This window comes from Lepidothrix coronata, unplaced genomic scaffold (assembly GCF_001604755.1).
Source record: "Lepidothrix coronata isolate B3197 unplaced genomic scaffold, Lepidothrix_coronata-1.0 Scaffold34, whole genome shotgun sequence".
NCBI lineage: Eukaryota > Metazoa > Chordata > Aves > Passeriformes > Pipridae > Lepidothrix > Lepidothrix coronata.
Window position 1 is genome coordinate 2,748,565 of NW_016690214.1, and position 27,069 is coordinate 2,775,633.

Below are 27,069 nucleotides of genomic sequence, written 5' to 3' on the forward strand. Positions count from 1 at the left end.
TCAGTTTGACATCACAATTGTAATGTCGCCTCCACAGTGGCCTCTGCATTGACATTATCATCAAATTAGCTTTACAATCAGTTGGAGTATCAAAGGGAAGGAGAGAAGCTGGTCCCAGGAATCTGGGCTCAGGGAAGTCACTTCTGGAAGAAGGAAAGGGCGTGTTGGGTGGCTGCTGGAGTTACAGTAGGCATCGAGAGGAAGCTGGCTGGTGAGAAAGCAAAGAGTACTCAAGGTTTTGCATTAGAAAAAATAGGAAAGAAAAAAAGACACCAAACCCCCCCCCAAAAAAAACAAACAAACAAAAAAAAAAAGGCAAAAAAAGCCCAAGGAAAGAAAAATATCCCCAACTACTCAGAATAGTTTGGGTTAATTAAAAATATTATTACAAAAAAATAAACCAGACATAATTATAATAAAAATCAATACTAAAATAAACAAGTTGCCTTATTTTGCCATTTTCTGCCGCAGTTCTGGGCTCTGGAGGGACATCCAGCTCCGAGCTCCGTGCAGGGGCCACTGCGAGCCGCAGGCGTGGGCGTGCAGCACGAGGGCTCCGGGGCTATTAAACTGTTTAGGATCAGCCTGAGCTCAGGCCCGGCACTATTATAAACACAGATATTTTTATAACCTCGCTGAAAAGTTAATGGTCCCATTAATGCCTATTTCTGGGCATGCTGCAAGTCAAGACATCGCAGCCCCTGAGCGGCGGCCGCTGTGCCGAGCGCCCGGCCGTGGGAATCCGAATCCCAAACAATCCGGGCGGGATGGGGCCGAAAGCTGAGCTGTGCGTGAGGAGCCTCCCGGGCACCGGCTGACACAGCCCAGCAGCTGCCTGCGGCCGCCCCGCTCTCCCCGGAGCTGACATTTCCAAACACGCTCAGATGCGCCAGGATTTCGGGAGACCTCTCGAACCGCCCGCCGCGCTCCGCCGGGAGCGCCGCTCCGGAGCGGGATGGACGACAGCAAACCCCTGAAGGTGCGGCTGACGTTCTCCGTCATCCTGGTGGGCATCTCGCTGCTCTTCGCAGCCGTCGTGTCGGACCACTGGGCCGTGCTCAGCCCCAAGGTGGAGGAGTTCAACGCCACCTGCGAGGCCGCTCATTTCGGGCTATGGCGGCTCTGCACAAAGCGGATTTACATGCAGGAGCAAGGCCCCAAGGAGAAGGGCTGCGGGCCCATCAGCCTGCCAGGAGGTACGTGAGCACCCACCCGTGCATGGGAGAAAGCACCAGGCACTCAGGCATGGCAGGCTTAGGGCATGGCAGAAGGAAAACAGGCTCCGTGTCCTGTGGCATTTTGTTCGGGATGGGGCTCGGCCCTTAGTTTGGGATGGGGCTGTTTTGGTGCTGCTCTGCAAACACAGCCCATTGCCATCCCTCCTGCCGTGAGTGTGTGCTGGCTTGCCTCGCACATCTGTTTGTGACCATATTTGAGTCTCCTGACAGCAGCGGGGAGAAGGGGAGGAGGATCAGGCACGGTGGAAATCACAAAAGGGAAATGGGGATGGAGGGAATTTGGTTGAACCCCAGCCAAGGGCCCTGCAGCACCCAGGCACGCTGACAGCAGCGGGCAAGAGAGAGGATTTATGGGCCCACCAAACACAGCTGGATCTGTAGGATTTCCAGATCCACATAATCATGGAGGAACTGCCTGTTCACGGCGGGCATTGAGTTCTCTCTGAGTTATTCCAACAACGGCCATTCCTCAGGGCAGGGAGGAACAGGGACCTGCAGCCTGGTTTGCCAACTTCCAGAAAAAAAAAAAAAGTCATCAACTGAGTTTGAATCAATTTCTCAAGGACTTATGGAGCCTCCTCACCTCTCACTGGAGGCACCTGCTCCCACACACGTCTCCACCACGGGCACCTCCAGCCCAATCGATGGGGAGGGCAGCGGGCACGGCGGCTTTCCGGGAAGGCTGTTCCATTCCCATGGTTAAAGGAGCTCATTATGTTTTTGCTGATTGCCAAGTCAGCAACATTCGCGCCGTTTGCACTAATACCCTCCCTCCGTGACTGAGCCACGCTGCTTTTTCGGAAGGCTTATAGGGGACTGGATGCTTTCCAGCACAGAAATATAACAGGATTGCCTTCGTGTTAGACTCGCTGCTTGAAATGAAATATATGTTAACACATATTTGAAAATTTCCTGTGAAAAATCTTCCTGCCTGGGCTGACTGTATATTCCCTGTATTACTGCAATTCTTTATCTCTTTGGTCCAAATTACGTGTTGGGAAGAGAGGAGCTCAGCCTCAGCGTGTGGATCTGCCTCTAACCAAACTTGGGAGTGTGTCATCCATATGCTTAATGTCTCTCACGAAGGTACTTACGTGCCTAAGAAACACATCCCTCGCTGAGCGCCTTCCCTTGCGCACGGAGAACTCCCACGAAAGGAAAAACAATAGGAATCGGTGCATAAACAGCAAAATTGCACAACCGTGGGGTAAATATAAGGCTCATAAATATCCAGCTGTCTGCACAAAGCAGATTCGCAGGCAGGGCACAGGAAAGCAGCCACTATCTTTGACAGACATCAGCATGTGCTCGCACAGACGTTGAATCACGTCCCAGCGCCGCATTCCGCCAGGCACAGAATAACTGGGAACGGTGGAGGGGTTGAGCTGCCCACCCCGCACCGGGGCTGGCTCTCCAGCTTTTAAAGATATTTGGGAATTCGGGTGGCATTCCGCGCCGCAGTCACGTTTCAAAGGGTGAAATTCGCACCTCAATTATCCCATAAATATCTTTCTCCCTGTTTTCCTCGGGCGAGGAGCGGAGCAGGGGAGGGGGGGCTCGGGCTGCTGAGCGATGCTGCGGCCACACGGCCCGTGTTAGATTGATTTCACACTTCTGGGAAGGGATGTCAGCAGGGAAACACCAGGGTTGGGAAACCTGCAGCAGCGGAGAAAATGTGAATGAACAAACGCGCAGTGAAAGAGCAGATGTGGGCACTCCTTTTCCTGAAAATCATGAGACATAACCAGACATTACTGCCAGGACTGGGAAAGAAGCATCAGAATTTATCACTGAATTAATAACCATTTACCAGTCGCTCCCTGTGGAGGAAATGGATGGCATGATTAACGTTATTTATTAGGCTTTGAGCTCAGCACAGCGCAGAAAGGGGAGGGTGACTTGGCTCGCAGTCCACAAAGCCGGGCTGTGATTTAGGCAGAGCTTTAAAATTTTACAGCGCCTTTCCGAGGGTGTTGACAAATTGAAAGGGTTCAGCATCCTGCTGTAACAAATAAAAAGATCAGGCTGTTAAAACCGGGCAAATTCAGATTAATACGGAGACATTTTTAACTGAGGTCGGTGGGCACGGGGGCATTTTATTACCAGCTGTAAACGAAGTTCAGTGTCACTGCCCGTAACTCCAGGTCTGTGCTGTCCTGCAAAGTGGGCTCCTGTGCTCTGGGCAGCAGCAGGGGCTGCTCAACAGCTTAAACAGGTCCTTGTAAATATGGGAACCTGAGTGCAGACAACGTGCTCAGCAAATGAGTTCTCAGCAGGGCTGTCTCGTTCCCGTGTCCATACAAGAGGCTCACTCTGCAAGACAGGTGTGAAATTAAACTACTTGGAAATACCATCTCCAAAACTCTGTCTGTGTCAAAGGCCTTGTTGGCCAGGTCAGAGCCCAAGGCCTGACCCTCCCCACCCCTCTAACACCTCCTCTAATTGCTGCAGCAGGTCCTGGCTCCCAAACTTAACACAAGTGGAAATCTCACACTAAAATTCAGGATTTTCTAACCATCCATCCTGCCACAAACTCACACATGCTGTGTCCATTTTAGGTACAAGAGCAAAGTGGGCTCCAGCCCCCTCCCAACCTGTCATTCCAATGCTCACAGGGCACAGCTGCCACCTGAAACTCCGCGTGGCCCAAACATCTCATTGTCTTTCCACCCTTTCTTCCCCCAAGGTTCAACCACAGTTCAGTGGGATTGCACTTCTCCTGCATCCAGGAGTGCATCCAGGAGAGGTTGGAGTTGAAAGAGAGATTGGTCCATTTGTCCCTGCACTCATCCAGGAGTGATGGATCTGAAGGGAAGGGAGCAGGAAGGCTGTGAGGGTGGGTGACCTGGAAGGGGCAGGACACTGTGTGATAAACCACATGTTACAACCCTCAGAGCCCCTGGACTGTCCCCATCAGCAGTGGGGTGACCTCGTGGCAGAGATAATGCATTTGGGGTGCAGAGAAACAAAGATTGCCACAGAGCTTTCTTCCATTATCAAACCCAGTGTAAGTCCTGTCCATTATGCAAATGTGGTGTGACACAAATGGGCTTTTCTCTTATTCATGATGGCACCAGAGAGGCATTGCAGTGCCTCAGTTCTCCTGAATAACAGGAAGCCTTGTTGAAATGGATATTCCCAGCTCCACAGAGCATGGAAGCATCTTAAAACTGGAAACAATACACGTCACCAAAAACAATCTAATCACACTTTCCCACAATAAACTAATCTTCCAAAAACACCTTCCCTAGAGATAAACCTCTCCTGTGATAACCCCTTTTATCATATCTTGGCAGAGCTTTGCTACAAGCCCCAAGAAGATGCAGTTTCATTTCCTGCAGACAAGTCCATCTCCAAAAGATGATTTATGAGGATGGAGGGTGGACTGGGCTGGTTTGGTTCACCAGCAGTGGACACAGAGCTGTGCTGTGCTCCCCACCACACCATGTCTGGATGGCTTCACCTTGAGCTTTGTACTGCCTGGGGGCTCCTCGGAGTTCAGGCTTTTCAGAGGACTAATTAAAAGCCAAAATAAAGTGCCCCAGTTTCATCCCATCTCCTTTCCATTTAGCACAGGAGCCAAATGCTCCCCAGACTGGGATCACCAGACACAATGCTCAGACTTGGCCACCACTGAGGCACCGGCAGAGGCACAAAACCACTGCTTTGGGGCTCAAAGTTTGCCATTTCAGTCACAGAGGGCTCAGTTCAAATATATTTCCTCCAGTCGTTTGCAAGGATAATAAAGAACAGGTCAGGAGATGCCAGAGCTAAACATTAACCTTGCCAGCAAGGAGGATCTGCAGATGAAATAAAAGGCAGCTTACAAAATTAAGCAGATAAGAGTGTCTCGAAGGAATCTTCCACTAACAGGCCCAAAAACACTGCTTTGCAATTGCCTTTCTCCTGGGAGAAGGAAAATGAATCCTCCTTGAGTCAGTAACTGCAGCATCTGCCATTTACATGACAGGAAAAAAACCACAAGAACCAACAGGTAAAATACAGTGCACTGGGATCTTCTGCTGGGGAAATTCATGCTGTAAATGAACACAGGCAGAAACCCAGAGGACTCCCTGTGGGGTCCAGCACCCAACTTGGCTCAGGCTTCCCCCACAACCTGTGCTGGAGGAAAGGACCACAACATCCCCGCAGACTTTCTCCCAGCTTGTCCTGGGAGCTGGTGCTAACTCCTGATAACCATTATTTAATGGATGAGATGCTGGCATTAACCAAGGCCCCTTGCTTGCCTGTGTTTCATGCAGCCTGGGGTGCCAGGGGGGTGCTGGGTGGGTGCTGAGCGTGTCCTCTCCAGCAGTCAGAGCTGGCGCCGCTCAGCGCGTCCCCACGGTTGTGCCCTCCCAGCCAAATTCCTGGCGAGCAACTGCTCTCCCAGCTCCACAGCCCTCCAAACCTTCAATTAAACCAGTTATAAATAGCCAGAACACCCTCCACCCCAACCCTGCTGCTGCCAAAGCTCCGAGTCAGCAGGTCCTCAGCAGACCCTTCCCACCCCGCTGAGGCTGAAGGTCTCCTGTGTATCCACTGGCAGCAGTGCCACTGCTCCACTGCTGACCCTCACTGGGCTGGGGAGGAACAAGGACTGTGGTCATGGAGAGACTCAGCCACCAACCTCCCTCCTCCCATATCCCCCTGTCCCACAATCTTCACCCCTGTTCACTTCATAGCCCTCCTGTAACACGCCTGGATTTGGCAGAGTGCTCGTGGGAATTCCAGAGAAAGGAACTTCATAAAGTCCCCTCTCTCCACCTCTGCTGTCTTATCAAACACACTTAATAGACTGCCCTGATGGGATCAAACTTCAGTGAAGCCTGGTTGAACGAGAGCCTCTTTGCCCTTGGTTCATGCAGCCTTCCCTTCCCTGGACAACTGTTTGGGCTTCAGACAGCTTTGGTCTTTTTTCACTGTGCTCTTTTTTTACTGACAGCCAAAAGAAAAAAAAAAAAAGGCCCTCAGCATCCCTATTTTAGTAAAACACCACGTGCTTTGCTGCACTGCAGCAGCCTCACCTCTGGGACCCCGATATGGTGGTGACATCCCACCCCATGCAACAAACCCCCCCAGTGCCCCACAGGGGTCTGTGAGCTGGGGGAGGGAAGAGCCAGGAGGGAGAAGGTGTATGAGGACACTTCATCCTCCCTTTTTGCACTCCAAGCTCACCACAGGAGGGTGATGCCACTGTGGATGGGCTGGCAGTGGTGAGGGGAGGTGAGCTGAGCTGCCAGCTCAGCTGTGGGCACGGCAGGTCTCATCCCCAGGAAACACAGCAACACAGGGAGGTAGAAATGTGTGCTGGCCAAAGACAGAATGGGAAAAATTATCTGTAATTCATATTTTAAACAGATGAGCAATCAGTGTGCAAAGCTCAGGGAGGGAGCAGCCCACAAAAGGTATCAGAGGGGCTTCAGCCAGTGCTGGAGTTGGTGTCCTGGCATGCCCGTGTCCTCATCTGCTCCCAAGGAAAATCAGATCCAACTCCAGCTTCTCAGCATCTCCAAGGGTAGCAAGGCTCAAAAACATTGCAAGTTTGATGCATCAATAAAAAACTAATTCAGTTTTGCTACATTTTATCAGAGGCTTCCAAGTGCACAAAATTGAATTTCCTTTTCCCTTTCAGACCACAACTGCTCCTACTTCAAGCACTTCACTCCAGGAGAGACCTCAGAGATATTTGAAGTAACCACCCAGAAAGGTAAGAATAATTCCAAAAAAGTATTTTCCTAGTGTTGTATGAAGTGGAGGCCATAGAATATGAAAGGGAAAGGGGTCCCCAAAATGAAGGTTCAGCCCTGGTTTCACTGAAAGCAGCAGAGGAATTTCTATCAGACACCATCAGCTGGGAAAAATGTGGAAAATGCCCTGCACAAGGTCAAATCCCAGCTTCCTGGAAAGAATTATTTTTATATATGATCACACCCATAAACATGATTTTACATAAGTTGTCCCACAAATATATAACAACATCAATACACAGGAAAACTGCAAAGAGTCTTCTCAGCACAAAAACGACTTTACAGCGTTGGCACTACCCGTGACACTCAGCCTTTGCCATGGAAGGGGAAGATATTAATAAACCCTAAATGAATAAATCATACCCCAAGCAGAGTGTTGACCCTGAAAAGAAGTGCAGAGGCTCTCTGAAGACCATCAGGAATTTTATGCTTCATATTGATTTTATATGAGAGTCATGTAAAAAAATGGAGCGATCGATGGACAGAAGGAACAGGGATCCCGCAAAGACACGCACGGTGTTCACAGAAAAGTAGTCCTTCACAGACAAATTTCACAGTTTTAGTAAGTCCCTGATATAGCCAAATATTTTGAGGGCTCCCCTAACGTGCTCCTCTCTCTTTCTCACCCTCTCATTGAGGACAAACCCCTTTCTAGTTTGCCACACAACACACATACTGTAGAAAATATGAGCCCGTGGTTACATTACATGTGTTAAACAATCTGCTTGGCTTCCAGTGGAAATTGTAATGGTGGGAAACCCTGGAAAAAGGTTTTTCTAAAAAAGGAGTTTCCTAAGACAGGAAAAATTGGGAAATTTAAGTGGATAGACGAGCATATATCAGAGCAGCCTGCTTTTGCTCACCTGTACTATCAGATCCAGCCACCTGATCTTAAAAATGCAGCCAATGCCTTCACAGCACTGCAGAAAAAAATATCAGGAGAACTTCATTTTCAGAAAAAAAAAAAAATCAGGAAGAACATGTTTTCTTTGGGGCAAAAGGAAAAGCTTAAGATTTTACATCGAAACAAACTCTTTCAGGCAGTTCCAGCACAGAGTAAAGAGAAATGTTAAGGAAATGATAATAAAACAGTGGGATGAAAAACAGCGAGAACAAAGAGTGATTTTGCTTTTCCCCTTCACAGAAACAGCTCGTTTGGATGGGAGCTAATTAGGAACAGGCAAAAAAACTCTTCATGATTTTGCCTGGGAGATTATTTTTTTTAAATGCCTTGAAAGGCAAATATCATCAGGCACTGTGATGTTCACACATGGCTACATGTGTTAAATATTAAACTAATCTGAAAACGAATACAATATGCAAATGAAGGCCCGAATTATTCAATTAGCAATTCTCCCCCTCCATTCGGGCACTGAAGGTTTCTGGAGCTGGGGGAAGCATCCAGAGTGTGGCTTTGCTGGCTTAGCAAAAACCAGGACTTTTTGGGAGGGTTTAATCCCATGCCCTGAAGAAGCTGGGTTTTCACAGAGCTGGAAATCGTTTTCTTGAAGGGGAAAAAGAGTGAAAATGTGCTGTTCAAACACTTCCCCCCTTCGGATGCCCATGGAGCACTGTCTGTGCATCAGTTCACGGGGCCTCACCAGGGCTCTGCAGGGGAATAGAAATAGCAGAGAGCTGCCTATTTACTGTGAGAGCAGAGTGTGGGGTGATGGAAGGAGCCACAGAGCCCAGTGAGGCTTTAACAATAACACCCACGTGGCAGAGCCCAAACAGCTCCAGCCCAGCGCTCCATCGTCCCCATCCAGGTGGGCTGATGAGCAAAAGTGCCCTGTGCTCCCTCAGCAAGCGTTCAGAAAGTGTTTCCCCCTCCTGCTCTGATTGTATACCCCTCACATTTAAAAGATACCTGGCCAGTACATGCCCCTGTTTTTATTTGAGGGGAATAATCCACCAGAGCCACCTCACCACCTTGTGTTGCTCAGAGTGACCTACCACAATGTCAGCACAGCTGATGGCTCAAAATGTGCACACTGTGTCATTTTTGGTGTTTTTTTCTTTTCCCTTTGGCAGAATACAGCATTTCAGCTGCAGCCATTGCCATCTTCAGCGTTGGCTTCGCGATCATCGGGACGATCTGCGTCCTCTTGTCCTTCAGGAAGAAGAGGGACTATCTGCTGAAACCAGCATCCATGTTCTACACCTTTGCAGGTACGGGGTGGGCGCTCCCATTCTTGCACTTGGGTCATGAGACAACATAGGGAAACTTAAGATGGACCCTGGGGGGATGGAGACACTTCTAAAAATGCCCTGAAAATGGCATTTCCTTCCCGATCCCTGTGTGGTATGAGAACATCCTGCTCAGCAAGCATTGCCCAGTCTGTGTTTTCTCCAACTCTCTTTAAAAGGGATATTTCTACCACAATCACTGCCAACCCCAGTCTGAACCAGGGATATACAACATTCAATCTCATTTGTTAAGCCTCAAACCAAAGAAATGGCTGATCCAGGCCCAAAACACACAGCTGTGCCCCGAACACATGAAGACTTGTGTTTTCACATGAGCCAGGAACACCTTGACATGCCACGATGAGGGAAAGACAGAGGTGCAAATTGTCACCTCAATAAAAATCTTACTCAACCTCTGGAAAAGCTCCCCAGGGAATGCAATTATTCCTCCTCCACTTTGAGTTTCCCATCCAAGATCACACTCACCAAGCCACCAGCTGACCTGGGTTAGAGCAGAGCTCTCAGCAGTTCTGAGCACTGGTTCCTCCCAACGCTGGAGTCAGTGACTCACCTGTGACTCTCACTGCAGCTCCTGCATGGGAACGACACACGAGGTGGTTAATTAGGGATGAAAAATTTGACAGCTGGTTACTCAACCCACTGCTCCTCTCTCCCTTCAGGTCTCTGCATCATCATCTCCGTGGAGGTGATGAGGCAGTCTGTGAAGAGGATGATCGACAGCGAGGAGACCGTGTGGATCGAGTACAGCTACTCCTGGTCCTTCGCCTGCGCCTGCGCCGCCTTCGTCCTGCTCTTCGTCTGCGGCATCGCCCTCCTCCTCATCGCCCTGCCCCGCTTCCCCCAGAACCCCTGGGAGACCTGCATGGATGCAGAGCCCGAGCACTGATGCTCCCAGCACAGGGGAAAAAAAAAAAAATCCAGAAAGTGTTCTGAAAAGATTTGTATTTTTTAAAATGTCTGGGTCCCACTCTACAATGTGCTCTCCATCAAGTGAGTCATTACTGAACCAAGGCATGTTCGATTGTAATTATTGCTTTCCTTTTCTTTTCCTCTCATTTTATCCTTTTTTTCCCCCTCCTTTTCTTTTTTCTCTCTCTCTTTTTTTTTCTTTTTTCTGTCTTCTTTTTTTTATTATTTTTTTGAAGAAAGCAGAAAGAGCACTCAGCACCATCCCGGGTGTGGGTGAATGGCACTGCTCTGTGCCAGTTTGGGGTGCCCCGTGCTGATGTAGCTGAGACAGCTCAGGCCACAGAGAACACAGCTCTGCTAGGGAGATGTTTGGTGTGGTTGGGTGCAGATTTGTGAGGGATATCGGGCTTTTATACATTACTTGGTCAGAGAGAGACACTGAGAAACTCTGGCTCCATGAGTAGTCCGTGTCCCCATTTGTGCCGTGCTCCTCTCCCTCCCTAAGAAGGGTTAGTTCATCACTCTGGAGTAAGCTGGAGATCCTTTCGCTCTTCTATTAAACTGTTAAAATTTGAAATGAAATCAAAACAGAACTTTGAGTAGCATTAGGATAAAATTTCCCCTCCAAATTTACACCCTGCAGTTCCATTCTTTCGAATCAAGCATAAAATCCCACAAGATAAAGAGTTTTTTTTGTTCTGCTTAAACTTCAGCGGCAAAGCCAAGAAGTATTAAACATTAAGAGTGATATTTTCCTTTAATAAAAAGCATAATCTTCCAGTAGCATGATTTTCTGGAAAATTATTTTGATGGATGAATCACTTGGCCCATCAAATTCTGCCAGGTCCAGAACGACACTGTAATTCTGGGTGGTGTTTGCACGGGGCTCTCATTAGTTCCCCCTGAATGGGCTTTTTAACAATACCCTGCTTTGCTCACTGTATATGAAACTACATTTCAGGAAAAATCCTTCAAAGCAGCTGCCAAGATGGAAAGGACTTTGCCTGGAACACCCAGGAGAGTCAGCCCTGGAAGCACCTCACTAGTGCATCGAGTTGATGCTGCTTGAAGCAGCGCAGACCCGAGGCAGTGCTGGGGGATGCTGAGGGGGCTGGTTTGCTGCTGAGCCCCTGCAGGGCTCTGCCACAGCTGCCTGAAGCACTGGGAGAACTGGGGGGGCCCCCAGTCTGGCCACCTGCAGCACTGGGGGTCCCCCAGCCCCACACACTCACCCAGCCCCTCCAGCCAAGCCCTTCTCACCATCACGGTCCCTCAGCACCAGTCATCTTTCTTTTTTTCTTTTTTTTTTTTTTCTTTTTTTCTTCCTTTACACTTCAATTTTCAGAATCTGCTCAGCATTTTCTCCCTCAAGTAGGAAAAAGTATGAGGTTTACAGTGGACATTTTTCACCCCGTAATTTAAAAATCAGGAGAAAAGGGAACTAAATGTCCTTCCCTCCACGTTCAGCTGTCCCCAATCCTAAAGAAAAACAGAATTCATAACAGAAAATCTCTGATCAAGTTGAAGAGATCTGAAATCATGACATGTTCAAGCATTTGGAGAAATTCCCCAGCAATTAAGTGCTGGCCTGAGGGGCCCCACCATCAGCCAGACCCCGTTGGGGTGCACTGAGCCCCAGCAGCCCCAGCCAGGCTCAGGCTTGTCTCCATCTCCCCATCAGCAGCGTGGCAGCGAGAACAGAAGCCTTTTGTGAAGTTGCATTAATGTTTTTCAAGCTCTTTGAAGTTGAAAAGCACTACAAATAACACATATATTATGAAGTTTTGGGATGAAGCATTCACTGGTGCTCAGATGTGAGTGTGAGCTGAGGAGCTCTGCCTGTCTCTCATTATGAGAGACAACTGCAAGTCTTCAAGTTGTCACAGAGCCACTCTGAAATGCTAAATGGTTTTGAAATCTTATTTTTGGGTACAGAGCTGACATTCTTCATTTGCATTTTCATTGTTCAGGAAAACAGAGGCTAGTTTCTAGGGAGATCCTTTACGTGCAACAACAGAAAGGAAAGTAGTTGGTGTGACCCTGCGGTGGCTGACCCTGGGTTGGGACATCCCAACCTACACAAGGCAGGTTAATCCGAGTAGAGCAGCTGCCAGGCACAGCAGCAGTCCCAGCTCAGCATCATCACCATCTCAGACATGCCAGGGCTTGAGATAAGCAAAGTTTGGGGACATGGGTCTAAGTTCATCACGCCACACGGAGCAGTGGCATGTCCTGCGTTCCTGGGAAGCACCGTTCCCAAAGTGCCATCCCTCTCCTGCAATGCTTCTTCTGGGAAAAATTATTTATAGGTAGGTTCTCGATGGGCCAACTTTTTGCCCAGCCAAGATGCTGCCTGGTCCCCCTCATGATATTCAAGAGCAAGACATGAACGTTTGAGACAAACACACCCTGGAAGGGCTCCCCCATCTCGTGCACACTCCCACTTGCACCAGGGCTGACCCGCTTCATCCAAGCCCCAGTGAGGGCAACGGAAAGGTTCCCAGTAAGTGCTGGGGTTTGGCCTGGACCCAAGGTTTTACAGCCTCTCTGGGCTCACTTTACTCATGAGGCAGAGAAAACACACAGCTCCCGGCAGCAAGATCCTCCACCCACAGCCAGAGCTCAGGCAGCTCAGCAAGATGCCTCCTAAAGCCTTTAAACTCACAGAGCTTTATTCTCCTCCTGCTCCAAGCTGAGGCTTTGTGATCATTCCCTAACTCCATATGGTCCCTGCCAGACTGAGAAGCACATGGATGGCTTCATTTTCTTCTTCCTGATATTAAGAACTGCTGAAGAGGGACCTGTCCATTAAATTGGTCATTGGTATTCACAGTGGGAAAGGCACTGCTCCTGCAGCAGGTTCATTCTGCCACATCGAAACCTCTCTCCCAGAGAGCTGATAATGTGTTTTGAGACTTAATAAAAGTAATTGGTCTTCATAAAGGAAAAAGAATATAATGTTGGAGGGGGGAGCTGTAACCGGCTTCAGTTTTCATTCTCTCAGCTGAACAAATAGCAGGGAACGGCCACCAGAACTTCAGGAATGTACCAGGAAACATGAAAGAAACTTTCTCGCTGGCAGGGAGTCATCAGAGCCAAACAGGGATGGGGACCTGGCTGCTGCACATCCTACAGGAGCACACGTGGGCTTGGGACATGGCCAAAGAACTGAATGGGAAACGCAGTAGAGAGAGGGAGAGGTGAACTGATTTGCAGAACAAGTAACAACCACCAGCCACCAAGAAACCCTGAGCGTTGCTCCTGCCACCACCAGACCCACAGACCCCTTTGGCCGTGGGTTCCTTGGGCACGTCCATTTGCCACTCCATAAACCAACACCCCTGCCCAGCCCTTCCCTCAGGGCACCCACACTGAGGTGCCCCAGGGAGAAGAGACACAGGGCTGGGATCCTGGTGGCTGAACTCTGCCCACCACCCTGCAAAGCCCGAGTGTTAAATCCCAGTCGGCGCAGCAGCAGACGCAAAGTTTTCTGTTTATGTAAGGTTTGCTGTGAGGCGTGGAGAGAATCTGCTTCCCTCGTCTTTAAACGCCGTGTTGTGTGAATTTAATGTGCAGAAAAGGTGTCAGACAAACAACCCTGAAGAAGAAAACTGCCTGTTTAGCAAGCAGTGAGCTGAGCTCTCCAACACCCTTCATCTGCAACGAGGTACTGCAGGAACAGCCCAGCACCGGCAGCGTGGGGAACCAAGGGCTCACCAGGGAGCTCAGATGGGGGTGTGCAGAGAGAATTTCACCCACAAGTCCTGGTACAAACCCCTATTCCTCCCTTAGTCCATGCCTGAAGAGAGCCAGCATATGCAGGATGCTCAGGGGTTTGACCATGCAGTTTACAATGGCACAGGTGGACTCACCTATTTGTTTTTTCACCGATCCCTTTCCATTCTGTCGCTTCCTTGTGCCATCACCTCTTTCTCCTCACTCTGACAGTTGTGGAAGTGATTCCCAGAAAGTCCCAAAGATCTGGGAACTCTCTCCCCTGCAATGAGACCCTTGGCCTTGCTGCAGAGGGGCCTTTCTCTCCTGGGCCTGACAGCTCTTGAGGAACATACCTGATACACGAGGTCATCAACACCAGGAGATGCTGTCTGCCAGCCCCAGGGAGGGCCCTGGGGATTAACCCCAAGACCCTGGGCTCCATCCAGCACTGCAGTTGGACAGTCACATGCCAGGAACCTGACCATGGACAGAAATTTGCAGAAGAAACCTGAGTCAACTTCATTTAAAACAAGCTTCCACTTTGCAGGGTGGGACAGCGCCCCTTGGAACACTGTATCACTTTTTAACTTAACTCCAGGAGCATTGGGCTGCTCTGCACCATAACCCACCCACAGCAGTGGGACCTGCTCTAAAAGCATCCCTTCCAATTATCTCCCCTTTCCACTGTCACCAAGGGGCAGGAAAAGAGCACCATGACTTTGTTTTGATTGAAGAAGAGGAGGAGATTGTTCTTGCTTTGTCACCCCTGATGGATGTTCTGGCTCTGGCAAAGCTATTGAACACAAATCCAAGACACACAGACAACACACATGCACACCCTGCATCCAGACACCGAGCTGCTTTGCTGCTCTCTAGGGAAATGCAGAGAAGGGAATAAACTGGGATTTCTGGGCTACTTTCTATGTAATAGGAAGGGCTGCACCTCAGGCTCTGGTTCAGCCTTGTGCCCAGTATCACCTGCTCTCCCTGGGAGCACCATCACAGCTTTACAGCTGGTCCTGTGGAGGTATTTACCCTCCAGGAGGGAGCCAAGTCTTAGGGAAAAGGGACTGACAACATCTTCTAACCAGTCTTGGGTAATTCAGATCACAGAGCGTGTTCTGTAATTTGTCAGCAGCATCTATTAATCCTTAATGAGGTAAAAACTCCTCAACATCTCTCGACTGAAGTTGCCAAAGAAAAAAAAAAACCCACACCGAACTGACATTTCCACACTTCTGCTGTAAATTCTTTACTTCTCCTGAATGGAAGAAAAAAACAAATTTAGAAGGATTCAATCCTTGCTCCCTGACACAGCTAACAAAGAGAGACTGGCTCAAGTATTGCTACACCAACAGAAATAGCCCATATTTCATGTCAGGGAATACGATGTGCGAATTTTTACAGGCACCATAGATCATCGCCATCTGTCTTGACAAGTTAATTGTCTGCAGTTTTTCTAGGAAAACCAGAAACTTTTAAAACTAACAAAACAAATGAGTTGAACAATGATATGGGCAGAGCACTGTGGGCTCACTGCCCTGGAAATGTGCTGGTTCTGATACGCCCGAGTTCGGTCTGAAAAGGAAATTTGGAGTGGTCAAACAGTGCTCCTGGTGCCACTTATAGCACTGAGGTACCACACACACAGCAAAAGAATTGCTTAGAGAGCATGATCTCTGCAGAAAAACCAGCTGAACTCCATAAATCTGGGAACAAAACAATAATTAATCAAAGTAGGGAATGGTACTCACAGGGTTTGTAGAGTCAGTGGCAGGATTCACATCCTGCAAAGGGCCACACAATTAAAAAACCAGGACAAACTGTATTAGATGACAACCTCCCAGCTGCATTCCCTAAGTGGATTTTTAAAGGATGGAGGCTCTATTTGAAATGTGAAAAAAAAAAAAAAGTTTCATTTTTTTTAGAGCCAAATAATTTCTTTTTAAAATCTTTCTCTCCATTCTCTATTAGTTCTTACCACCACACTGACAACCTCCCATGAGGCATCCAGATTTTTCTCACGATAAACTGGAATTCAAGAAAATAAACCCAGAAATTATTCTTGGTGTTAAATACCAACTTTCTAAATTTAGATCCGCATGATCCTGTCGTTTAAATATTCCACAGACAACAATGGGGAGTTTATTCTCAAAGGAAAATGGGATTTGGCACTAACTGTACTATTAAGTGTAAAAAAAGTCAAGGAGCCAAATACCCTTTTGGTGTAGATGCCCAAACCCCCATTATTTTCCTCCAAATTGAGACATTTTATACAAACCAGACTCATAATTCTGAATTCTCCTTGTAACTGCAACAGCTCCATATTTACAGTGCAGCCTGAGCAGTGCCCACTGGAGCCATCTGTAAGTCTTAATTTCATTTTAATAAGAGTGTGATTAAAGCCCTAGGAGACTTTATAATACACTTTGGGGGTTTTCTAAACATGACTTCAATAAACATTGGATAATTTGCTCTGAAACTCAAAGATCCCACTCAGGACTATACATGTGACATACAATGGCCAGACAAGACATTTCCAAAGAAATAATCTTTTGGAAAAAAAACCCTCACTCTAAGAAAGTCAGTGATTCCTGTCAAAGCTGAGAGTCACAAGCTCTCTGCCATTCCATCCTCAGACTCCTGGGTGAGAGCACTTAGGAAAACACAGCACCAAAACCAGCAGGGATTTCCATAAAGAAATTGTAACTCAAGAGACAAAATGCTCCTTTCTCCATAGTATTTTCAGTGTAGATCGAATGCTGGTGTAAAACAGAATAGAAGTGGTGAGACGTGACCATCTCCCTTTAACTGATGGACAGAGAGCAGTAAATTAACAAGTGACCTTTATTGGTTTAAAATTCAAATGTGGTGAACAGAATCAAAGGGCTGCTCCATAGAAAGGAGTGATTTTGGAAACCCCTGAAATTCCAAAGCATTTGAGGGGCATTTGAACCCTACCTGTCCTCTGCCACAGCCTGCACAGCCCACCAGGGACTCTCCACACCGTCCAGGCACACGGATCCGTCTCTCCAAGTGGTGCCAGGTGCTCCGTGGAGGAGAACTGGCACAGTTCTGCCAAAATAAGGAGTCTGAGGCAACTTCCACTGGCCCCTGCTGATGGATTTCCCATTTCTGCAGCTGTCAGCTTGGCAAAAACCCACTGAACGGGAGTTTTGCTTGATTCAAGGTTGCAGAATTTGGCCTCTACACTCATTTTTGGGTCCTCTGGATTTGACGGTGCTGAAGGGATAAAAGCACAACTTGGCAGGGGCTGTCCCCTCCCCCTTGTTTGGTACAGACATCAGGAAATAAATTAACGAGTTATGAGTGATCTGCTTCGCAGCAAAAAGAAGGAAAAAGGTTTTCAGATAAGTTTCTGAACCATAAGCCAGCAAAGATTTATAATAAAAAATTCATATGCAAGCCTCTGCGGTGCAGTGAGTTTAAATCAACCCCAGTTCATAAAGACCCTTGTCTTCAAACACGAAGCCAAATGTAAAAAAATAAACCTGATTGTAATCAGAGCACAAATCTGATTGAACCAGGAGCAGCCACTGCTCCCCAGGGAGGTGTCCCACGGACAGCTGAAATCACCCCCACACAGCTCTAAAATTTCCATTCCCACAGGTAAGAAGTGGAGGAATCCTGCAACTACACCCAGCTCATCCCTGTAAAACAGTTCCCAGATTTAAAAGTTATTTCAACTGTAAAAGGAGAAAAAAAACCCCAGGAGAATCTCTCCAACCCCCCTCTGGAGCTCCCCAGCCACAAAGCAGGGACAGTGTGCAAGGCCAGAAATCTTTCTCCACAAAGTTTATCTTCTGAGGTTTCGTTCACACTTGGTTTTTTTAATTATTTTTTTTTTAATATCCCATCATTAATTTTTTTCAGATTGTAACTCCTGAAGGGTCAGGTTCTTGGAGAACTTCACAGAGCTCACATAGATAAATAACCTGGTAACCACTCTGATCCCCAGAAGGTCTCGATTAAATTTGGATACAGCTTTGACAAACATTAAATCTCTTCTTTAATGATGTTCCTCAAACAAAACAGTTAGCAAAATATCTGAATTTCCTTGTATAATGTCACATTTTAATGTAAACATCAAATAATGTACCAAAAGTTTTACCGGAAAAAAAAAAAAAACGAAACCCCAAAAAAAAACCAAAAACCAAAAAAAAAAAAAAATTAAAGCGGCACAATTCTTTTATACCACTGGAGAAAGGGGAGGAAAAAGCCAGATTACAAACATTTACACATGCATAGTGGAAAAAAAAAATTAAACAAACAAACAAAAAAAGTCTTTTACTAAATTCACGCATTTTTTTTTAAAATAGTTATTAAATCTACTAAGCACCAACATACCTAAAAATTTATTTTCAGCTTCATGATTCATTTAAAAAACCTATCAAATTAACTTTTCAAACAAGCTTATATTACTAGCTTGTCCAAAAATAAAATGTAGAGTTTTTTTGGGCTTTTTTTGTTAATTTTTTTCCTTTTTTCTTTTTTTTTTATTATTTTTTTTAAAGTATATCAATACTTTTATCTGAATGTTTCCAAACAATGGCATAGGTGTCTGCAAAGAATGCCTTTACTTTACCCTACAGTGGATGGAAAATACAATACCACATCATACAGAATCTAAAACTATAAAAGTCTGAGAATGCAGCATCCCTTCACAAAAAAGCTGATAAAACTGAAATTATTTAGAAGATGCTGCACTTTTATTTAAAAAAAAAAAAAAATTAAATGAATTTAAGCAGAAATAACATACATTTTTACATTAACTGGCCATTTCTGGTACAGAAACCCAGCATAGTATGCTAATGTTATTGAATAAATGTAAATGCTACTTACAATCTTCTTAAATACAATTTAGACAAACTTTTTTTTTTTCCTTTTTTAGTTTTTCCTTTTTTTTTTTTCCTTTTTTTCAAGTTGTACAGGTAATCTCTCAGCTGCTAGTTTAATGCAACATATCATTAACATTACACAAATTAAAAAATAACACGTGTGTGTTTTCCTACAGAAAAGCTTCCAAAAACCCGACCCACATCAAAAAATGCAAAATAATGGAATATAATTAAAAAAAAAAAAAAATTAGTTGCAAGTCTAGCAGCAAAGCAATTAAGTGAGGATATATTTACTAATATAAACAAAGGGAATATTTGCAACTACAGGTGAAGCCCCAACTACCTTAGATCTACGGACACAAATAAAAATTAAATTCTCTCTAAAAAAAATAATCTGATTATTTAAAATAGGAGTAAAAGCCATTGCTACCTGATGAACTACCTAGGCTAAGTTCCTGAAACAAGGACAAAGGGTCGCTGTTCTTTTTTGTCTGCTCAGGAGGGGGTTTGGGCTTTGGGGGGGCCCTCAGGGCGCTCGCGTAGGACATGACGGGCTTGCTCCCGGCGGGCTGGGGGCTGCTGCTGTTGGACTCCACCAGCTGCTTGTTGGGCATGAGAGGTGGGAACTGGCCCAGATGCTGGAGCACGTTGTAGTTGAAGGAGTTGGAGAGCTGGATGTTCTCGGCCTTCAGGTGTTCCTCGGGGGGCTTCGCTGTCTTGGGTGGAGCTGCGGGAGGAGGAAGCAGAGCGTGGGTAAGCGAAAGGCTCTGACGTAGCAAATCTACCTGAGGTAACCCCAAAATAAGCACTGGGGGTACTGAAACTCGAAATCACCTCCCACACCACCAATTTGCTGTGTTTAGTCACTCTGTGTCCTTGAACACTATTATTAAGTTCACAGACTCAGATATGCAGGGGATGGTTTGGGTTGGAAGGAACCTTAAAGCTCATCTCATCCCACCCCCCCTGCCATGGGCAGGGACACCTTCCACTAGCCCAGGTTGCTCCAAGCTGGTCTTGGAGTTCCCCAGTTTCATTCCCACTGTTGGACTGTGCCCTATCCTTGCCACCAACACCCCAGGAATGACAGTGTTAAACACCCTCTCCGTGGGTGCCCACAGCCCGGAACACCGAACCCGCAATTCCGCACAGTGGATTTACCCCGTGCATGGAAGGTAAGCTGCTTCCCTGTGGGATCTACTCTAATTTAAGCACTTTATCCACTGAGACAGCACAAAGAGTATTTCATTCCTCTTGCTTTATAGCTTAATAGGCTAAAATTAAAATTTACAGCACCATATATAATTCATTCTCCAACAGCAATTCAGAGTCCTGAATGCCAAGCAACTAATTATTGGTATTTTAGGCTGAATGCATTCCTGCTAATTGATATGTTCTTGCTCCACATTTAACAACTTCTGTAACTATCAGAAAAAATGGTGCTTTAAACCAGAGGTATAAAACTGCTTTCAAGTGAATTTCCTGAATCCTAATGAGGTACCTTACTTTGTCTGAGAATTCTGCTGTCTCACACAACTAGAGAAACTCTACACTGATGAAACAGGTAAATGTTCTATCTGTAATAGCCTAAGAGCTGGACAGCACATCTATTCTGTAATTATTTCAATCTTTAACCCTATAACATTATTTTTAAAGTGTACATATAAAAATGTACCACCAAATGAGTGCAAAAGTAGGAAAATAAAGTATATAGTTAATTTTCTCGCTGGAAGGGTCGCACACAGCCTTCTGATTTTTACAAAGCAAAAAAACCCCATAATCGACTCACAGAAGAATGACTATGGAAAGAACATAAGCAAAGCAGTTTTGCTAGGGTTGCTATGATTCAACAAAAACCAAACAACCCAGACCACGAGCAGAAAAACCTCCCAAAAATAACCACAGCACTCAAGAGAAGACAAGTAATGACAAGCGGGGCCAGAGGTGAAAGCTGTGTGTGGTTGAGGCGTCCAACAGAAGAAAAAATATGAAATAAACATCTTGAGTAAGAACTTAAATCATTTTCTTTCTATCAACAGAAAAAGCAATGCATATCAACCTCTCCAACTGCAATTTTGGGAAGTGCCTGCATGTAACGACCCTGAGGAATTCACAGCAGCTCCCCTTGCCCTCCATAAATCCATCCTGATCCAATCCAACAGTGGTGCCTCGGCCATTCCTGATGTACAGGAGAGATCAGCCCTTGGACAGTCTGGATCAGGGTCCCTCTCCAGCAAAAAATGCAGGCACAGGATTATTTCCCAGCCTCACATTCTCACGGGGTTTTATTTCATGGATAAAAATCAATGGTAACGACAAACAGTGCAGTTACTGGTCATTAACCCTCAGCTCCATAAAACACATTTGGGCTGTAAATATGATCATCACAGGCACTGAGCTGTGAATGTGGGAAAGCACAGCAGCCAGGAAATGGAGATGTGTTTGCATGAACCACTAGATATGGCCACTATTCATATACACTTATTTACAAAACAGAAACCACTCTTAACTCCAGCAAAAAGTATTTTCATAGCAAAAGCAGTTACTAGTCAGAACTTGACCTTTTCGTTTAGAATTTACTATTTGACAGCAAATGTAGGGATATGGTACTTTTTACACACACATCTGTCCTCTGCAGACTTTACTCACAAACACTTCACATTAAAGCAAGGAAATGTGGCACTGGCTGATCCCAAAGTAACCTTGCCAGGGTTCCTGAGCTCCTATTAGATAACCACTATTAGATAACCACCAGTCTAGGGAGCAACTCCAGCGATGAATGTCATATAACACTGTGCATTCAGCTCCTTGATTTTCATTAAAAACAGAAATAGATTGAAGGAGGTGCCCTGAGCTTGAAGTTTTGAACAAAAGATGCTGCCGTACACATGGGTTTGCAAAATAACATTTTCCCATTTTGGAAATTAAAAGGCACATTAGGAACTTAACTTTCAAGTGCTGTTGCTAACATAAACAGCTTTTTTCATTCACTCTACACTGCTTGTTTCTACTTCACAATCACTGTAACATTATAAGATGTTTTAGGTTTATAAAGGTTCATCAAAAGCAATTAAATCTTTTAAGGCCAAAAAGAACCATCCTATAAATAATTCTGCATTATTAAGTGGTTTTAATATCCACACCGGGATATTGTTCATATTTTTACTAATCTTGTTTTTAAATTACCACTGGAGATTCTTAAAGCAAAGTCAAGGAGAAGAAACTGTACTATCCTGGTTATTTTGTTTTTCACAACCACTGAAAGTATGGAGAACAGAAGAATAGCTGCACTGCTCCAACTCTCTGCTCGCAGCTTTTTTTTCACCTCTGAAAAGTTAATTTAGTTTCTGTCTGCTCAATCAATCAGCACTGCTCCTACCACCAGGGAAGCCACGTTCCACTGAGATTGTTCCACGGTGAGAGAGAATTTAAACTCGTCACTACACTTTGATGAACTACCAGAATTTACTGGGAGAAACGCTGAGAGTACTAATTCAGTTTATGTGCTGCTCCCCCAGACTGTAATATCAACACCAAATATCACTGAATCTGGGAACAAATAATCTATCTTGCAAATAAATCCCACCAGTCACCTTAGCTCCTCTCAGCAAAAACTCAGCTGCACTTGAAACCACTGTAAGAGACTATTTGGGTTTACTGGAGCTTTTGGAGAGGACTAAGGAGCAGCATTGATTTAGGACATGGAGAACGCTCACAGTATTCTTTAGGCAGCAGCAGGATGGTAACAAGATGGCAAACAAAACCAGGGTTATTCCAAACCTTTAACTGCTGAAACAACAATTACTTCAACACCGGGTCTGGGAATTCAAGAAATGGCAGAACACATGTTGTGGGAAAAAAACCCACAACCAACTCTTTCACTTAGACTTGGTCACTGCAGCTTAAACTGTCTCCTTAGAGCAGAGATCCCAGGGTACCCACCTAACAACTCCCGGGGTGGAACTGCTCTGCTGGCTCCGTTGCATGGAATGTTTGGGTACGGGGCAGAGGAGGAGGAGTTCACCCACAACTCAGGTGAGGAGTAGTTGAACGATGACTGGTTACTGTGGTCCTGAAGCTCTTTACACTGACCAAGACTGTCTTGAGGAGTGTTTAATTCTTCAGAACAAGCCTGGACTGAACTAGAGGAAATTCTTCTTTGGTACAACGGCCTGCCTGGTCCTCTTGGTTCATACTGTGAACAAAAAAAACACAAAACAAAAAATGGCCTTTTGCTCTTATTTATGTATCAAATACCATTTCCCCGCTCAATTTTTTCCCCTGAAATGTCTTACCAAAAAAAAAAAAGTCCTTTGCATTTAGAGAAAAAATCTCATGCATTTCAAGTTATATGTTGGATATTGCAGTCACTGATAATGTTGTTTTGATCACACAAAATAGAGAATTTTAAAGCAACTGCAAAGAACATCAAGTGAGATTCCTTAATTCTCATCAGCCTTTACATCTCACAGTCCTACGTGGGCGATGGATCACACAGTGAGGAGGAAGATACCCAGCATTTACAGATGAAGCAAAGAAAGCACAGAAGCACATAAGAGCAAGAGAAAAATGTTCTTACAGTGTAGCCAGGAAAAAAAAATGGTTTTCCTTTTCCAAAGGATAAATTAGTGACTTGTATAGCAGGATCTGGGGGAGCAGGATACATTTGTACACTGGATGTTGTGAATGTACACAAACAAATACTCTGGAGAAGCCTCTGCCCTCGGGAGAAATAATGCAGAGAATTTTATCTGAAACCACAGAAATGACCTGTAAACCCTGCAGATCACGGAGATGAAAATGGCAGGAGCTCCATTAATTAACCTGTGGACTTCAAAAGTTCAGATTTAAGGGCTCCCTAAACTTTCTCAAGATTTAAACTAAGTCTGCTATATTACAGTTTATTTTTAAAAATGAACATATAGTATTTTCTCCCTTCTGCACTGACTAATGAGCATCAATAACAGAAAAGTCATACAGATAAATCTATACTTGGTAAAAGGAAAAAAGAAAACATCCTAATGAAATGCCATAAGAAATTAGCTAAATAAACATCAAATAACTTGTTTGCAGTGCCCCAATGTTGTTACTGTATCGTCCACAAAAAACAGACAGGGGAAAAAAGTGCATGAAAGAAAACTGTTATATCTTATTTTAGTCACCATAATCAAGGGATCAACACTTGCATATCCTGACACTCTACTCTCCTGAGGGTTTTCTTCAACAACAAAAAGAACCAAATTCATAAGCTACTGCCCAAATCATACCCAGAAAATATACATTTATTGAGTTTAACGGGCAATTTTGGTAAGCAGGCAGGAATTTATCAAAATTCTGGACACTTGCAAGTACAGAACCAGACAGAATAACTTCAGTATTCCCTTTGATGTGCAGTTCAGATCTGGTTTGACTAAACACAAGCAAAAGCTTTCAAGTATCAAGTCAATTAACAGTTTTATAAATAGTGATGGAGAAAAGAGTTTAGTGAGGATACCAAAAGTCAAGAAAACTGCCCTGACAACTGCCTTGTATGAGGGATGTCTGTTAAAAATACACCTAAAACCACACTTTGATTTCTTTGTGCATTCTTTGGTCCCAACTACCAGCTGGACCAGCAGTTTTGGGAAGTTTATAGGCAACTCTCTGTCTTGGAATACTTTTACTGCATTTGGCATTTCTGTCACATATTTTGAAAGGAAGAAAAAATAACAACTAAACCGAATTTGCACTAATTACATAAAGGCTCACTCTATTTGTCTTCAGATAGCAGGAGCTGTCACAAGCTCTATAGGAATATTTATTGGTTTATTACTGCTGAAAAGACATTGTTCCTGCATCCTGCTGTACTGACAGCAGTAAGTCTTGTCACAAAGTATTAGATTTTATACAAGGTGGGACGACTTAATGGACTGAGACATCAAATTTCTAAATGTCTATAAATCCAAACCTTACTACAGCTCTAGCTGGGCCTGAGGACTCCATTAACCTCTCTGGATCTATATAAGACAGAAATTTGTAAAATGCACTGGAATTCAATTTTAGTTATTTTGCTCAGGCTCATAAACTAAATATTTTCTATTTTCAGAAGTCGAAAGACAATTAAATTAAATATGTATTATGTGAGATAGTGATGAGGAGGGCTCCCCCCACGGCTTCTGTAAAAACTTTAACAGAAATACATCACTTAGGTACAAATACTGGATTACATGCAGTCAGTGTGAATATTAATTCTGCCATTCCTGGAATGCAACCAGGGTTGCAGACATTCCATGTCTACATATCATACACTTCTCAGCACTCTGTATTCCAACAGGGATTAAAAACTCCTGTTTAAAATGTGACCTGTCCTAGTTGTATGTGCTGGCATAGTCTGCATTCCATAATACACCTCCTTGGAGTCCAGGACAAGAGAACATGGAGAGGGACAGAGTCAGCTGTGGCTGGTGCTGGACCCAGATTCAAAGAGCACAGCTGGGTATCTCTGCACTGATCTCCAGCACTCTGAGCCCCCAAACACACAAGATGGCTTGATATCAGATTAGTTCAGGCAGGGTGGGATTTATTAAATCAGGGTGAAACACCTGTCCAGCTCTGGTCTCACGTTTGTAGCTCAACCACACTCAGAGTTCCACACTGAGCCGACTGTCCGGTTCCTTCGCGCTGCCTGTCCGGAGTCACCTCGTGAGCTGTCACCTGGGCTGGGCTAAATCTCACCCCAGATAAACGACAGGCAGAGACCCAGCAAGAAAACTCTGAGCAACACTCAAAAAGCCAAGACTTCCCACTTTGCAGAGAAAATGTTACACCTGCAGTGCCCAGAACCGGGAACCTGCCCAGGGTGAAGAGCAAAGAAGGGCTCCGCCTCCCAGGAACTCCCAGTGGGAGCTGTTAATGTGTGAGGTGCTGGGCATCCCTGACCACTCCACAGTGCAATCTGAGAGGGAAACAACGTGACAACTGCACAGCAGACAAGAGCAAACACCTCCACCTACCTCTTCTAAGCTGTGGAGCGAAGAGGCAGATACTGCTCGAGACGCGAGGGGGTGAAATGGCTCCTGACCGACCACGTGCTGATGGTTCTGGATTTGTATAAAAGGGTTTTGCTGCGACCTGTGGGGCAGTGGAGGTATCCCATAGTGAAAGCCCTGCCCCATAAGGTGGTTCTGCTGTAGGTTAGCATAAGTCCAGGATCCATCAGGTTGCAGGTATTTCAAGGGAGATGGGGTTATATGTTCGGATGGCATTGAGAAAGGGGGGTTGTATATTTGGGGTAAATGCTGCTGAAATGCTGGGTTACTGGGCAGTTCAATGTCTCTGTTGTTTTCAGTGAAGGTGGGGAAGTGAGCACTGTGGTTGGAGTTGCAGGAAGGAGAAGGGAGTGCTGGTGGGCTCCGGGGCTGCACTTGTCTGTATTGCAACAGTCTCGACTGAGGGGGGGGCATTTCGGCCAAGTCCCGACTTTCACCTGGATCACGGTGGGACAGTTCTCGGAGCAAATCCTGGAATCTGCATTGACAGAATAAATGCATCAAGAAAAAAAAAAAAGAAAACAAAAAAGTTTTGCTGAAATCCCACTCTTTTCTGAGGTGGAAAAAACTCAAAAGCACAAGCCACTGTACTTAAATATTCTCATCTTTGGGCTTACTGACCCCTAACTTCAAAGGATGGGACTGAGCAATCAGAAATCAGGCACGAGAGGATTAATTGGATGAAATACCCACCTGAATCATCTCAAAGTTTTAATAACTCTTGAGATTTCCTTTTCGGCCAGAAGAATCAATTTTTTGTTATCGCTTTTAAGAGACAACTAAGGGAAGGATTTCCTGCTTTACTACACAGGGTAAAAAGTTCACATAGTTAAAGAAAATTTTAACCCCTTACAAGCCAAAAGCCAGAACAATCAGGGATTCCCCTCATTTGCACAATATACCTTCAAACTTCTTCAAAAGATCAAGAATATTCAATTCAGCACTTCAAAGAGTCAGATAAGAGGGCATTTAGATGCTTTACCATGGCTCTAACAACCCAGATGGAAAGGAAAGCATAGTGGGAGATGACAGTAAACAGAGGCAATTTAAAAATCCAGCCTTTAAAAAATACATGATCAAAGTTGATGACCACTGGAACCATTTTTCTGTTGACATTCAACCGCTTCCTTTCTTGCCCCCTAATGCTCCATCTCAAATACAAGCATTTTTTTTGCTTTTAAAAGCAAAGGGTTTTTGAAAAGAAAAATTTAGGTTTCACTGGGGAGCAATGTTTGGGGAGGGGCTGGTTTGTTTGTTTTCGAGCACATAAATCTGAGACTCGAGCCTCCAAATTGAAGAATTTACAACTTAAATAGGCCTTAACTACACTCAGACACCTCTTTTATAAAAACACAAGGTT

At 45.3% G+C, this 27,069-nt stretch overlaps 2 protein-coding genes across 7 annotated transcripts in view; one reads left to right on the forward strand and one right to left on the reverse strand.

Moving 5' to 3' along the window:
• Positions 1 to 928: 928 nt before the first annotated feature.
• Positions 929 to 10,888, forward strand: CACNG1 (calcium voltage-gated channel auxiliary subunit gamma 1). Its single transcript, XM_017811872.1, has 4 exons — positions 929 to 1,196; positions 6,874 to 6,948; positions 9,020 to 9,157; positions 9,856 to 10,888. The coding sequence occupies exons 1-4, from the start codon at positions 956 to 958 to the stop codon at positions 10,080 to 10,082; spliced, it is 681 nt and encodes a 226-aa protein (XP_017667361.1). The 5' UTR covers positions 929 to 955; the 3' UTR covers positions 10,083 to 10,888.
• A 5,763-nt stretch (positions 10,889 to 16,651) lies between these two features.
• The window catches only part of HELZ (helicase with zinc finger), an 85,055-nt gene continuing 74,637 nt past the window's right edge, over positions 16,652 to 27,069 (reverse strand). For 5 of the 6 annotated variants that reach the window (XM_017811850.1, XM_017811846.1, XM_017811848.1 and 2 more), the window contains 3 exons: positions 25,674 to 26,187; positions 22,624 to 22,876; positions 19,080 to 19,408 (listed from right to left, as the gene is read on the reverse strand). In XM_017811850.1, the coding sequence (XP_017667339.1) occupies positions 19,080 to 19,408; positions 22,624 to 22,876; positions 25,674 to 26,187 (1,096 nt within the window). Of the gene's footprint in view, positions 19,409 to 22,623; positions 22,877 to 25,673; positions 26,188 to 27,069 lie in introns of all 6 variants that reach the window. The other variant, XM_017811849.1, reaches the window with a different exon arrangement.